This window comes from Callorhinus ursinus, unplaced genomic scaffold (genome assembly GCF_003265705.2).
Source record: "Callorhinus ursinus isolate GAN/ISIS: 27379988/994484 unplaced genomic scaffold, GSC_fseal_2.0 scaffold74, whole genome shotgun sequence".
Classification (NCBI taxonomy): domain Eukaryota; kingdom Metazoa; phylum Chordata; class Mammalia; order Carnivora; family Otariidae; genus Callorhinus; species Callorhinus ursinus.
In genome coordinates this window covers 4,752,171-4,767,272 of record NW_027397136.1, presented here as the reverse complement: position 1 = coordinate 4,767,272, position 15,102 = coordinate 4,752,171, and the positions used below count along the sequence as shown (strand labels likewise).

The 15,102-nt window shown below is 44.7% G+C and overlaps 1 protein-coding gene across 7 annotated transcripts in view; it reads left to right on the top strand.

Annotated features, from left to right (window-relative positions):
* CRACR2A (calcium release activated channel regulator 2A) overlaps nucleotides 1-15,102 on the top strand; it is a 129,702-nt gene that overhangs the window by 41,096 nt on the left and 73,504 nt on the right. For 5 of the 7 annotated variants that reach the window (XM_025851808.2, XM_025851801.2, XM_073886983.1 and 2 more), the window contains one exon: nucleotides 10,931-11,139. The exons of the other annotated variants lie outside the window; for them this stretch is intronic. In XM_025851808.2, the coding sequence (XP_025707593.1) occupies nucleotides 10,966-11,139 (174 nt within the window). In that variant the 5' untranslated portion in view covers nucleotides 10,931-10,965. The remainder of the gene's footprint in view (nucleotides 1-10,930; nucleotides 11,140-15,102) is intronic. 7 annotated transcript variants of the gene reach the window in all.

Sequence of the window (15,102 nt, the reverse complement as noted above, 5' to 3'; positions counted from 1 at the left end):
CTTTATTCGGGCCAATGAGGCACCTGGCCTTCCAGGTGGCCTTGGGTGGGTGACATTATACCACGAAGTCCCGTCCAGCTGTGGCAGTCAGTGGTAGATTTATGGGCTTCTTGATCATATCTCTTCATGTAGCATTTATTTTTTTTTTTTTGCTTATTAGTTCTGTTAGAATTTTATCTGGAGTAGAGCAAGCCCACTTGAATTCCATAATAAGAATAATAACCAGGGGCACCCAGCTGGCTCAGTCAGAAGAGCACGGGGCTCTTGATCTCTGCGCGTGTGCGCGTGTGTGCGTGTGGGTGCCAGTGTGTGCGCGTGTCCGTGTGTGTTTGCGTGTGCGCGCGTGTCAGTGTGCGTGCGCTTGTGTGGGCGTGTGCCTGTGTGTGTGTGTGTGCATATGTGTGTGCGCGTGTGCCCATGTGTTCAAGCCCCCTGTTGTGTGTAGAGATTACTTAAAAATAAAATCTTAAAAAAGAAAGAATAGTAAGCATAGCTAACATTTTATGGATGAGAAAGCAGGGCACAGAGAGCTTAAGAAACCTGTCTGTGGCCGTATAGCTCGTACTGTGGGCAGCCTGGCCGTGGAGTTTGTGGTCTTATCCACCACAGCAAGAGGCCTGTTGGAGAAGGGGTGGGATTGGTCCAAAGGCCCCCTGCACTGTGTGTCCAAGAAGTAGGTAACAATCACATACAGCACAGGGAAAGTCTCCTTTCCAGACTGGTCTGGTTCCTGTGCTGAAGACTTTAGTCTTGAGCAGTAGGGTGGTGAAAGGGGTTCTGCAAAGCAGCATCTTTGTTCCTCACCAAAAGGAGCCATATACCTGCCTCACTGTCCTGGTCCCACCAGAGGGTTTGCCTAGAGCTGTGCAGAGGAGGGGAGGGGTACGTTCATGAATAACGAGCAGACCACCTATGAAACCGTGAGGTTTGGTCACAGCACATTTTCCCCAAGTACAAAGATTCAGTTGAGGGGGTGCCTGGGTGGCTCTGGGGTTAAGCATCTGCCTACAGTTCAGGTCATGTGCCAGGGTCCTGGGATCAAGCCCGGCATCGGGCTCCCTGCTCAGCGGGAAGCCTGCTTCTCCCTCTGCCTGCCACTCCTCCTGCTTGTGCTTTCTCTCTCTCTCTTACTCTCTTTCTCGCAAATAAATAAAATCTAAAAAAAAAAAAAAGATGCATTTGAAATGGACCGTGCAACCTAAGTCTCCAGCAAGGGGTAGATGAGGGGCGCATAGCCTAAGGAGGCATCAGCTACCATCGCCTCTGCAGACAGTCCTGGGGATGTAGAGATCAGGGCAGAAACATTAGCCTCACAATTTCTTCTCAGTGAGGGCTGACTGCTGGTAGCTTGAAATAGGCCATGATGAGAACCCTGACACTCTAGAAACAGGCAGATGCCAATAAATCAGGGCTTTTCCCCTCCTCACCCTGGAGAACTAGTTGCCAAATATGGAGGTGTCTTTTTTTTAACACCATTTCTGATATGAACGTGTGCCCCATGACTCAGTTCAGCTCTGACACTAACTCCCCAGAGTTAGCGCTGACCCATAGCTGAAGGCTCCTTCCCACAAGACGGCCCCCCTCGGATGCTGGTCTCAAGTCCCAGGCTGTCACCAGTCTGTCTGACTGACCAGCCAGGTATTCCCCTTCTCACAGTCAGTGATGCGCTAGAACGACTCATAGAACTCAGGAAAGTGCTTCACTTATGTGTACTGGTTTATTATAAAGGATGCAGCTCAGGAACAGCCAAATGGAAGAGATGAGAAGGGCAAGGGGAGGTGTGTGTGTGTGTATGATGCTTCCATGCCTACTCCCTGTGTTCACCAACCCGGAAGCTCCTGAGCCCCGTCGGTTAGGGCTTTTGATGGCAGTTTCCTTTCCTTGGCATGACTGATTCAGTCATTGGCCACTGTGATTGAACTCAAGCATCAGCCCCTCTGTCCTTCCTGAAGGTCAACCGTCTCATCTCCTGGTTGTTTGCTCTGGCACCCAACCCCCATGCTGAAGCTATCTAGAAGCCCATCAAGAGTCAGTGCTTCCCCATAAACTCAGGTGTGATCAGAAGGGGCTCATGATGAATAGCAAATGGCACTCATTTCACTCAAGAAATTTCAGGACCTCTGTGCCAGGAAACAGGGGCAAAGACCAAGTATATAGTTATATAGTTTTCATTATACCACAAATATTTACCATTCTCAGCTCTTACTGTCGATGGTCAGGTAAGAAGCCAACACACATTTATTCGGCACATAGCATGTGCAAAGTACCAGACTGGGAAATGGTGGGACATTTGTTTATTTGAGTGTTCAAGTATCAATTTCACACTCACTAAGATTTATGGAGTTAGAGCTTTTGCCTTCGTGGAAGAAGTAAGCCCTATCATGTACACTTGAACCAGACCAAGCAGTATGTTCTAATGCTGAAAGCATGAAAGAGTCAGTAAGTATTCAAAGGGACAGTGGCCCACGCAGTCCAGACTGGGCGGCCAGTAAGACTTCTCAGGGAAGGTGGACTTAGACCCGCACCCTGACTGCATTCCCCACACTGAGAATCCACGCAGACCTACACAGACTGTTTTTATAGGATGGAGAAGGATCTGAAAATCTTGCCTTTGCTCAGTCCAAGGAAACACCTCCCATCTGAGGCCTCGAATTCTCCTTAACTTGCTCCGGCCCAGGAGGCGCACTGTGGACCGTTCCCTCATGAGCATTTCACAACCATTCCTATGGAAGTTGCGTTTGCAAGCTTTGCTCAGCACCCCTCTTGCGCCCTCTGCAGTTTGAGGGGACCCGCCTACCCCCGCCTCCTTTTGACACTGCCTGCTCAGAGTGAATGGCTGAGACTCCGGGTGTATGGAGAACGCCTCCACTGAAAGCCAGGATAATTAAAGAGATTCCAACAGATCCCGAAGATGCCTTTTGTGCTTTCGATTTCCCAACTGCCTGCTGCAGGAGAGATTCAGGGGGGGATCAGGGTGATTTCGGGGCTGCTTTCAAGTGTGCAGTGGGCGTGGGGTGTGGGGGGCATACCAGCTGCTCTCCATCTCCACCGAGCCCCGAGTAAGGGGGAAATTACCTCAGAAGCTCTAGGAGGGATTTAGGTTTGATCTATGACCTTTCTGACTGCAGCAGTTACTAAGCTGCTAGAATGGCTTCGGAAATCTGGGAAATGTTCCTGGAAATGTTTGAGGGCTGGATAATTTCCATCCGTGTATAAAGGCTTTTGTGGAACCACTCTGGATGGAGAAGAGTGGTCCACAAGTTCAGATAGAGACAGGCAGATAAAACATGATGTCACTCTTCCGCTTGTGATGGCGATGGCGTTTTCCCTTTCCCTTTGGAATATACCCCACCAGTTTCTCTTGTATGGCCGTACTGTCCGTTGGTCTAAAAGATGTTTGAGGCAGAAAGCTGGGTGCAGCCCTGAGCCCAGAGCAACCCTGGGCTTCACCCAAGTGTGAAACAGCCGGGCCAGTCACACGGCTGCCAATTTATTTTTGAAACAAAAGCAGAAGCCCTTCTGTTGTTTCGTCTTCTCTTTCCCTCTGAAAACCCACAGATGCAGGGCAAAGATCACAGGCCACGCCAGGGGAGAAGGCGTAAGAGAAAGGGGGCTGAATGAACGGTCTGCCCTGCCCCCCTATTTGCAGAGTTCACTGAGTTCCTTACAGTAAGGGACTGAGGATTTTCACAGGGAAATTACTTAATTTTCTGCCATTTTCTGCTTGCCAGAGTTGAATTTAGAAGGAAGAATCAGGCGGGGTTAGATTTGCAAGTCGGGGGATATGAGAAGGTACAGGCCTGGCCCGATTATCTGTCTTTTTAAATAGATCTATTCAGCTATTGACGTATAATAAACTGCACGTATTTAAAGTGTACAATTTGAGGGGCACCTGTCTGACTCTTGGTTTCGGCCCAGGTCATGATTTCAGGGTTGTGGGATTGAGCCTCACGTCAGCTCTAAGTTGGGCTCTACGTCCCAGCTTGGGATTCTCTCTTTCTCCCCCTCTGCCCGACCCTGCTCACGTGCCCACTCTCAAAAAAAAATAAAAAGGTATATGATTTGATAAGTTCTGATATATATATTTGTATGTACATACATATGTATGTATGGATATATGTGTGTCTATGCATATCTATCTATCTATCTATCTATCTATCTCCATGACGTGATCACACTGAAGACATGGACATATCCACACCCCCAAAAACTCTCCTCTTGCCCATTTGTAATCTCTCCTTCTTACCCTTTTTCACCCTCCCTTATCTTTTTTCTGTCACTATATATCTGTCTTCATTTTTACAATTTTATATAAATGGAATCAAATACTACGTACTCTTCCTGTATGGCTTTTTTTGCTCACATGATTATTTTCAAGATTTATCCATTTTGTTGCTTGGCTCAATAGTTTATTCGTTTTAATGCAGAGTAGCGTTCCATTGTGTGTGTATGTGACAGTCTGCTCACCCATTCACCTGTTGATGAATATTTGTGTTGTTTTTGGCTACTACAAATAAAGCTTCTGTGAACGTTCATGTATAGGTCTTTGTGTGGACAGAATGCTTTTGTTCTCTTGGGTAAATATTTAGGAGTGGAATGGCACAGTAGAAGTCTGACTTTGTAAAGAAACCTCCAGATGTTTTCCAAAGGGACTGTACCTGACCTAAGGAATCTTTGTCTAAGCCAAGGTCACAAGAACATTCTCTACTTGTAGTTTTAAATTTTTAGACATTACATTTAGGTCTATGATCCATTTTGAGCCAACTTTTGTATGCGGTATAAGGTATGCATTGACATTCTTTTTTTGCAAATGGATATCCAATTATTCCAGTCCCATTTGCTGAAAAGATTTTCCTTTCTCCGCTGCACTGCCTTTGCATTCTTGTAAAAAATCAGTTATATATATAGGTCTATTTCTGGATGCTCCATTCTCTATTTTGTTCCATTTATCTTTTTTTTTTTTGATCTTCGTGCCAATACCATAGTCAGTGCCTTTATTACTATAGATTTATAATAAGTTTTGAAATCAGATAGTGTTAGTTTTCCAATGTTGTTCTTCTTTTTTCAAAATTGTTTTGGCTATTCTAGGTCCTTTGCATTTCAATATGAATTTTAGATTGGCTTGTCAATTTCTACAAAAAAGCCTGCTGGGACTTTGATTGAGATTGAGATGAATCTAGAGACAAATTTAGAGAGAAATGACATCCTAATAGTACTGAGTCTTCCGAACCATGAACGTGAATATCTACCCATGTTTTGGTCTTCTTTAATTTAATTCTCTCATCCATATTTTGAAGCTTTCTGTATACAGGTATTACACATTTTTGTCAGCTATATTCCTAAGTATTTCATATTTTTGATGCTATTGTAAGTGGCATTTTTATTTCAATTTTAAGTTTTTGTTGCTGCCGTACAGAAAACACAATTGATTTTTGTAGAGAAATCTAATTCTTAACCTTGTCAAATTCACTTATCAGTTCTAGTAGCTTTTTTTGAATTTCACCAGAATTTCTATGTAGACAATCATATCACCCGGGAATAAAGATGATTTTACTTTTTCCATGTCTAATCTGAACGTTTTTTATTTCTTTTCTTGCCTCAATGAACTGGCTAAATCTCCAACGCAATGTGAGATAGACGTGCTAAGAGTAGACATTCTTGTCTTTTTCTTGATCATAGGAGGAAAACATCTGGCATTAAGTATAATTAAGTATAATATCAGCTGTCGGTTTTTTGTAGATGCACTTTTTCAGGTTGGGCAGACTCCTTCCTATTACTGGTTTTCTGAGAGTTCTCATCAGGAGTAGATGTAGGGTTTTGTCAAATGCTTTTTCTGCATCTACTGAGATGATCGTAAGGTTTATCTCTTTTAATTTGTTAATATGGTGAATTACATTGTTGATTTTCAAATGTTAAACCATTTTCACATTCCTGGGATAGAACTCCACTTGGTCAGGATGTATTTATTCTTTTTATATATGGTGTTGGATTCAATCTGTTAAAATTTCCTAAAGAATTTTTGCATCTATGTTCATGAGCGATATAAATTTCTTTTCTTATAATGTCTTTGTCCAGTTTTGGTAGCAGGTAATCCTGACCTCATAGAATATATTAGGAAGTATTTCATATTCTTCTGTTTTCTGGAGAGTTTGCATAGAACTGGTGTTAGTTTTTCTTTAAAAATTTGTAGTGTTCATCCATACAGCCATCTGGGCCTTGAGTTTTCTTGTAGAAAGGGTTGTCACTGTCAGTTCAATTTCTTTAGTTGTGTTACCCACTTTACCTATTTCTTCTTGAGTGAGCTTTGATATTTAGTGATCTTCAAGGAATTTGTCCATCTCATCTAAATTGTCAAATTTATTGCCATAAAATTGTTCATAACAGTCTCTTAGCCTTTCATTGTCTATAGAATTTGTAATGTGTCACCTCTCAAATTTCTGATATTACAATTTGTGTCTTCCCCCTTACTGATCTTCTTTAAAAACAAGCTTTTATTTTTGTTAATTTTCTCTATTGTTATTCTGTTTTCTATTTCATTGATTTCTGCTCAGACTCTTAGCATTTTTTTCTCCTTACTTTGGGTATAATTTGTTCTTCTCTTTCTAGTTTCTTACGTTAGAAGCTGAGGTCATTGATTTGAGACCTTTCTTCTCTTCTAATATGTGTGTCTAGATAATCTTTTTTCCCTGAGTACTATGTTAGCAATATCTCACCAAATTTGATATATTGTGCTTTTATTTTCACTTGGTTCAAAATACTTTTTCATTTCCCTTTCTGATTCTTCTTTGACCCATGAGTTATTTAGAAATATGTTATGTAGTTTTCACATATTTGGGGATATTCCAGAGGTCTTTCTGTTATTGGTTCTAATGTAATTCCCCGTGGTTAAAGAACATACTTTATATGACTTGCATCCTTTAAAATTTATTGAAACTTGTTTTGTGGACCAGAATATGGACAGTCTTGGTAAATATTCCATGTGCACTTGAAAAAAAAGTGTATTTAGCTTTTGTTGGGTAGAGTATTCTACAAATGTCAATTAGGTCAAGATGGTTGATGGCGTTGTTTACTTCTATATCTTTGCTGATTTCAGTCTACTTGTTTTATTAATTATTTATAGAGGGATATTGAAATCTTTGAATGTGACTGTGGATTTGTCTATTTCTCCTTGCAATTCTATCAGTTTTTGCTTCATACATTTTAAAGCCCTGTTATTAGGTGCATAAATATTTAGGATTATTATTATCTTATTGATGAATTGATTTCTTTATCATTATGAATTACTTTCTTTATTCTTATTAATATTCTTTGTTCTAGAATAGACTCTGCCTGATATTAATATGCAGCTTTCTCTTGGCTAGTATTAACGTGATATATATTTTTCCAGCCGTTATGTTAATCACCGTACATTACATCATTAGTTTTTGATGTAGTGTTCCATGATTCATTGTTTGTGCATAACACCCAGTGCTCCACGCAGAACGTGCCCTCCTTAATACCCATCACCAGGCTAACCCATCCCCCCGCCCCCTCCCCTCTAGAACCCTCAGTTTGTTTTTCAGAGTCCATCGTCTCTCATGGTTCGTCTCCCCCTCCGATTCCCCCCCTTCATTCTTCCCCTCCTGCTATCTTCTTCTTCTTCTTTTTTTTTTCTTAACATATATTGCATTATTTGTTTCAGAGGTACAGATCTGTGATTCAACAGTCTTCCACAATTCACAGCGCTCACCATAGCACATACCCTCCCCAATGTCTGTCACCCAGCCACCCCATCCCTCCCACCCCCCACCACTCAGCAACACTCAGTTTGTTTCCTGAGATTAAGAATTCCTCATTATCAGTGAGGTCATATGATACATGTCTTTCTCTGATTGACTTGTTTCACTCAGCATAACACCCTCCAGTTCCATCCACGTCGTTGCAAATGGCAAGATCTCATTCCTTTGGATGGCTGCATAATATTCCATTGTATATATATACCACATCTTCTTTATCCATTCATCTGTCGATGGACATCTTCAGCCTTTTGTTTTTAACCTATTTGTGTCATAATGTTTGTAGGCAGCATATAGTTGGGTTTCCTCAACTTGGAGAGTCTGCCAGGCTCTGCCTGGATTTCCCCTTCCTGTTTCATGGCCGAAAAACTCTCTACGCAATAATAGGGCTCCTTTTGTTTGTTTCCCATCTGTCACAAACAGGCTTTGGGATAGAGTGAGGTGAGTAAGGTCCCTGGGGTACAAAATTTAAGAAGGTAATCACTGTCCGATGCACAGTTTTCAGAATGGGTTTCTCTTTAAATATATACTTTAGGTGTCTCACCCTTAAGAAGAAACTTTCAGAGTTGTGCAAGTACAGGGCTAGTACCTGAGAGTAAATGCCTCCTTTAATTTTCCTCTTTAGGAGCCTCATTCAGCTCACCCTAGTCTTGACCCTGCTGAAGGATCACTGTCCTTCATTGCCTGATGTCCAGTGTCTTAGAAAGCTTTTTTAAAAAAAATATATTTTGTTTAGATTTTTTATTATTTCAGTTGGAAAAGTAAATTCAGTCTCTGTTACTCCATCTTTTCTGGAAATGGAAGTCTGAACTTATTCTTTATGAGATAAAAATCCCACGTATAGAGCTATCTGATTGAAATACAAATGTTTTTAGGCCTCCCTGCAAAGAATTCAGCCGAAAATTGGTCTTCTTTTATTCAACAGACGATCAATGAGCCCCAGTTATATACATATTCTGGGCTAGGAACTGGGGGTAACATCAAATAAGACATGGTGCCTATCTAGTAGCTGCTCATAGCTGGCTGCTTTAGAACTATTACATGGGCTCTCTCGTGCCATGCATCACCTGTGACATGGGTCCGGGAAAGCAGAGAGCCAGAGAAAGTCAGACCTAGAACTGAGAAATCATCTCTACTAATTGCCAGGCCCAGAATGGCTCAGGGGCTTACTTAAGCTCACATAAGTAGTCAGTAGTAGTTGATTGCTATGTAGTCTATTTTGAGGGATATGGAGGTCAGACCTAACCCAAAATACCCTCCTTTACTGCCAGTTACTGTGACTGAAATCCCACGATTTGAGGCTCATTCATTAACAGTGGGGATCATGTCTTATTCATGTTTGCATTTTTCGGTGTTAGCTCAGAACCTGCTACAGGGTAATCAATAGATGAGAATGAATGAATGAATGATAAATGTTAAAATGACGAATATGTCTCTGGAAGGTGACTTGGGTTATTATCTGTTGGTGATAAGTAGACCATTAAGAGCAAGCCCACAGCTGGGACCCATGATCGGAAGGCAATGTGGTAGAGTACATAAGGTCTCTAACTATACTAGACCTTGATCCAAGTTGCTTAACATTTCCCAAACTCAGTTTCCTCATCTGTATGATGGGAATCCTAATCACACTTGCCTAACAGGGGGATATCAGGTTCTATTAGGATGAAGTATATTAGGGGACTGGCAAGAGAAAACCCTCAAAGAATGACAGGTGTTATTAGTCCAGTCGTCTGGGAACAGCAGGTGGGAATGGGGTAGGGGCTACTGGATAGCAGAGACCTTGAGACAGTCCTGGCTAGGTAGCAGGAAGACACAGACTATTAGGCTCATGCTGTGCATTTACAGAAGCTCAGATGTTACCACTGTTATTATCCCAAAGCCCTTCCTAAGCTCAGAGTTGCACATAGATATTCTGGGCAATGCACATAAGCTGCGCAGAAACAGCCCTACTCTCTTGGGACTTATAACTAAGGTAGTTAGTTCCCCCTGGGGAAGGGAGAATAGAAATGTTAAATCTGTCTATGATTAGGTGATGGCCAGTTCACATTGTGTAGGGATGAAGAGAAACACTCAATTCCTGAGGGAGGGGCTGGTCAGAAGAGTCAGATGGGAGCCCATAGTCCCGCCCAAGTGGAGCAAGAAGGTGAAGTCTGCTGGACCTTATCTGGGCTCTGTTACACAGAGTGCATTCCTGAGGCCAGGGGTAGTCTTCTGGTTCTGGGCCCACAGCTCTTGACACATCTGGCAGGTGGAAAATGTTGAGAAATTATAGATTACTCTGGAATTATGGTGTAACTGAGCCAGATCCCCGGGCTCTAATAATTAGACAAATTCACCTGCTGATACAGTGATTTTCCAACATTTTTCTGAGCATGGCACAGGAGACATGATTTAGAACTTCATTTTCTGCATTTCCCCAAAATGCATTACAGTGTGCATCTATATTTTAACATTCAAATACTATCATATACTGAAAATGTGGACCTAGTCTACTTCCAAAAAGTCTTCAGATAGAAAACTCTGAGGATTTTGATATTGCCTTTTATCACATTAACCCAAGTTTTTAGTAATAACAATTTCTTCTGTTGAAATTTCATAAACTTACAGACAGTCAGAGGTAGAAGGGACCTTAAAGACAAATAGGTCCAGTCTTATCATTACGCAGCAGATGAGGAAACCGAGACCAGGCAGGTATGGACTTGTTCAAGGTCACCTAAATAGTAGCAGAGTCCAGACTAGAGGCAGGTTTCTGCAGACCTTCTTCCATAGGATCACATCACAATGCACCCTCTGAGAAAACTCGTGGAGGGGCTTTCAGAAATCAGATCAGTGCATATGATTTGTGATTCTGTGTTGGCTGGAGACAGCCCTGGGTGTCACCAAACTAGGCCTGGCAAGTCCGGTGGAATAGAAGCTCCTTGAGGACCTGGAGCACTTCCATCCATCAGCTTTCATCTGCAGGCTCAATCTGGAAATGTCTGTTTTCTTTCTTCCCCCTCTTCTTTCTTTGACAGGCTAGCTGATCTATTAGTGATCACAGCACATTTCCCCTTGCCCTGAGCTTCTGCTAATGAGGAGGTGGTTGCTAAGAGAGGTGGGCACACCTCACTCCATCCACACCACACCCACTTGTCTCCCTCATCTTCTGTGTTCAGGTTCTGCAAAGACTTGAAGAAATTGACAAACCTGGATGGCTACCCCTGACAGGAGAGTAGTCTCTAGACCCCAGAGACTTGGCCACGGTCCAAAGGAGAGTGGGGCATGTCTGGGTCCCCTGGAGCTAGCCATGCGGAGCAAGGCATGGGAATTCTTTCAGACCTGCGACACAGAAGGCAAGGGTTTCATCGCCAAGAGGGACATGCAGGTAAGAGGCCTACCCACCTGGAATGCCAAATGGCATGGGTCTTGGATTAGAGGGCAGAAAAAGAGGCTATCTGCTCTTCCCTGGAAGGAATTGTCAGCCCAACCTCTACTGGGAGCCAGATCTCCTGGGTTCGTTCCCTTTCTGCCCTTTGCTTGCCCTCAGACTCAGAGATCATTTCCCCTCTCTGACTCAGGAACTCCCAGGACTGCGGGAAATGGTGATAGCAACCTAAGGGACTTGAGTGAAACATGGTGGAGAACCTTCTGAGACAAAGTGGGAAGGCACCAGCCTGTGGCTTCACAACTGAGCCCCAAACTATGCCAGGGTGCTGTGTGTGCCTTCAGAGGAGCAGGCCCCGTGATAGGAGCAACAGCCAGAGAGAAAGGCCCTTCTGGAGCTCCTCTTATCTGTCCCTCACCCTCACACCCGACTGCACTCAACTCCTTGTCAGTATGTCCCGAGAGACATACTGCAGAACCCCAGTGCACACCGTTGCCTAGTGCAGGGCCCAGCAAACTCTCTGGAACGGGCCAGAGAAAAAGGATTCGAGGTCCTGTAGGCCCTGCTCACCACATGACCGCTCAACGCCAGGTTGCCGCTCATGCTGCCACAGGCAACACGTTAAACGGATGAGCTCGGTTCTGTTCCAATAAAACTTCATGTATGGACACTGAAATTTGAATTTTATATGATTTTCGCATGCCACCAAATACTCTTCTTCTGCTTTTTTTTAACCATTTAACATTATATTGTGCACCTGAAACTAATACAACATGGCATGTTAATTATACTTGAATTAAAAAAATATAATCAAAATGTAAAAGCCATTCTTAGTTCACTGGCCATAAAAAACAGGTAGTGGGTCCGATGTATAGCCCAGGGGCCTAGTTTTGCCAACCCTGGTCCAGTGCCTTTCCACCATTCATGTCCAAAGCTTCCTCTCAGGGTCTTACTTAAGTCCCTGATGCTGCGGTCATGATTTCATCTTCTGCGAGTCAATAAAATGCATCCTCAACCAGAACATGCAGGGAGCAACCCTTCCCCAGCCTGTCCTTCGTTCATTTTGTCAAGAGCATTTCGGGAAGGGATATGAAGCCGAGGTGTGGGAAGGAAAGTCTTGCCATGGTCAGGTTTCCTTTTTGAAAATGTAGCTTTTCAGAATACACTAAGGGTGGACAGGGGACTGTAGACCCTCGTGGGCACCAGCCCCGTGTGGGCTCACACGTGGGAGCTGTGAAGAGCTGAGCCTTGTGACCTGATGGAAAGGCAGCGGGTCTTTCTCTCCCGGGCCCCACACGATGGTGTTTTCATGCTTCCGGTGTCCCCAGAGCTCTTCCCCTATCCAGTAGCTGCACAAATTGAGGGAAAAGACCTGGAGGACGGGCCCATTTGGTCCGCAGGTGAGCTCAGAACACCTTTGTTTTCAGGAGTTGACCCCCCAGGACACTTCTGTCATGGACTCTCAGTCCCCGAGTCACACTCCCCACGGAAGGCTAGACTCAGCGCACTTTGAGGAAAACTTTGATCCGCCCTGTCTGTGAACTTCATAATTGTCCTTCATAGGTCTGCGGTTGTGGTGGTTGGTGGCGGTGGTTTTAATGGCATGCTTAACTTTTGATTATCCCTTCTGGAAAGAAAAGGGAGTTCTTGTTTACCGAGGGTCGACTCTGGGCAACATGTGTGGTGCAACTCAGTAATTTCGCTCTGTATATATCCCAGTTAACGCTCCCTGAAGCCCACTCTTTAATGGAGGGAGGAAGAGGCATGGTGAATTTAAGGTATAGATTGTAAGACACCGTTTGTATTTGACCTGAAGGAGGTCAGAAACATCAAGTTCCAGGATGCCAACTCAGCTCCATTCTTCCTCGGTCCTCGCTCCTGACCCAGGCAGGAGGAGAAGGGGATAGACATCCTACCTGCCAGAGGCTGGTGCATCCATGGCATTTATTTCTACCAGCTCCCTTTTCCCTGAAGCTTCTGTGTACCTGTGGACAGTGAAGCTTGTGAAATTTTCAATTCTTTAGGCTGAGAAAGTGCCATCAAGAGCACGTAAGCGCTGTCTCTGCTGCTTTTCCTGGTCCTGTCTGGGGGAGGATGGGCTGGAAAGAGATATGGGGAGAACAGTAACCCACTCATAGCAACCCTGGGCTCTCTGTGGAAACCCACAGACATCTGTCTGTTGCTCGTCACTCCCTCACAGAGCTGCTTTGCCAGGAGGTCACCCCACTTAGGTTGGTGGTCAGCTCCTCAGACCTGGCTGCCACCACCTTGCTCACCTTCAGCTCCCAGGCCAGCCTCATGGGAACTGGAAGAAGAAGAGATCGGATGGTGCCCCCACACAAATTCAGCCACCAGGAAAGGCCCCTTGAAGCAGGGAATGACTCTCAAGGAAGGAGAGGCTGTGAGCCACCTGGCAGGGCAAACCTAAGGGCTGGAAGAGGCAGGTGGAGAAGCAGAGTTGGAACAAGACTATGCAGGGCTTGCTGTTCTTTTGAAAGAGGAATGGGAGTTAAGTGCTACCCCTGGTGCTCTTTTTCCTCCTGCTCCTGACTGACAGAAAACCATGTGCAGGGGGCTAAGTGGGCCTTGCATTTATCAGAGAGGAGGGAGAGCTTGCCGCAGTGTCTGAGCCCCAGCAGTAGGGAGCCAGCCCACTCTGATAGAGCAGGGACAGCACAAGGAAAGGAGCAGGGTCCAGGGGAAGCTTTTTCCTTTCGGGACCCTGGAGAAACCTGGAGGAACTCGAGGCAGGCCACACTGAGGGCAGGGGTGCAAGCGCTATGCTCGGGCCCCATGTACAGACATTCTACCAGAGTCGGCAGAGGGCAGAACCAACCTGTGTGAACAGATTGTAGGCAGCGGTTTGAGAAACCTCAGCTCCACCCATGGCCCCTCAGACCTCACTCCATCCTCCACAAGGAACCCGTCTGGGTTTCTTGGGGATCACTCCAGGCAGAGATGGGGTGAAGACTGCTTTGGGGGTGAGGTCTGGTGCAGTTCTAGACAAGCAGAGCCATGGAGCTGAGGGCCCCAAGTGGAAGTCATCCTGCCTCCAAGGGACAGAGGGACATGAGAAGCCAGTTTGGAAGGGCAGAGAGAGAGACTGGGTCAGCCCGGGCAGGAGAGCTCTCTGAAAAACCTAGAACCTCAAAAACCCCATTTCCTTGATTTTTCAGAGTGAACTGATTACCTACCAATGCCAAGTACCTGACTCCCAACACTGCCTAGAGTTCCTAGACTAGCCAAACTGTTAAAGAATCGTCTAGGAGTTGACAAACCAACCAAATATTGTGCAAAGAAAGTGGAACACAGCTAAGCTCCTTCGTTTACAGAGTGTCCCTGGCAGCTTTGGCTACAAGCAGCAGAGCTGAAGAGCTGTGACAAGGACCAATGGGCCTGCACAGCCTAAAATACGTACTATCTAGTCCTTTACAGAAAAAGTTAAATGATTCCTGGTTTAGGTTAACAAGAAGACTTTCTAGGATTTTTGTAGCAAATTGAACCTAGTTTTAACCCTGAATCCGCAACTTAGCAGCATGTGAATTTGTGTATCTTAACCCCCTAGGCCACAGTTTCTCATCTGTGAATTATTTATAGTACCTCCCAGCATTAAAAGAGAATTAAATGAGTGTCTGCACATAGAGCACTTGGCCCTGAGACTGGGACCTGGAAATCCCTCCACAAATATGTGTGTGTGTGTGTGTGTCTGTGTGTGTGTCTGTGTGTGTCTGTGTGTGTGTGTCTGTGACTGTGTGCCTGTGTGTGTGTGTCTGTATGTGTGTGTGTGTCTGTGTGGTGTGTCTGTGTGTGTGTCTGTCTGTGTGTGTGTGTGTCTGTCTGTGTGTGTCTCTGTGTGTGTGTGCCTGTGTGTGTGCCTGTGTGTGTCTGTCTGTGTGTGTGTGTCTCTGTGTGTGTGTGCCTGTGTGTGTGTGTGCCTGTGTGGGTGTGTGTCTGTGTGTGTCT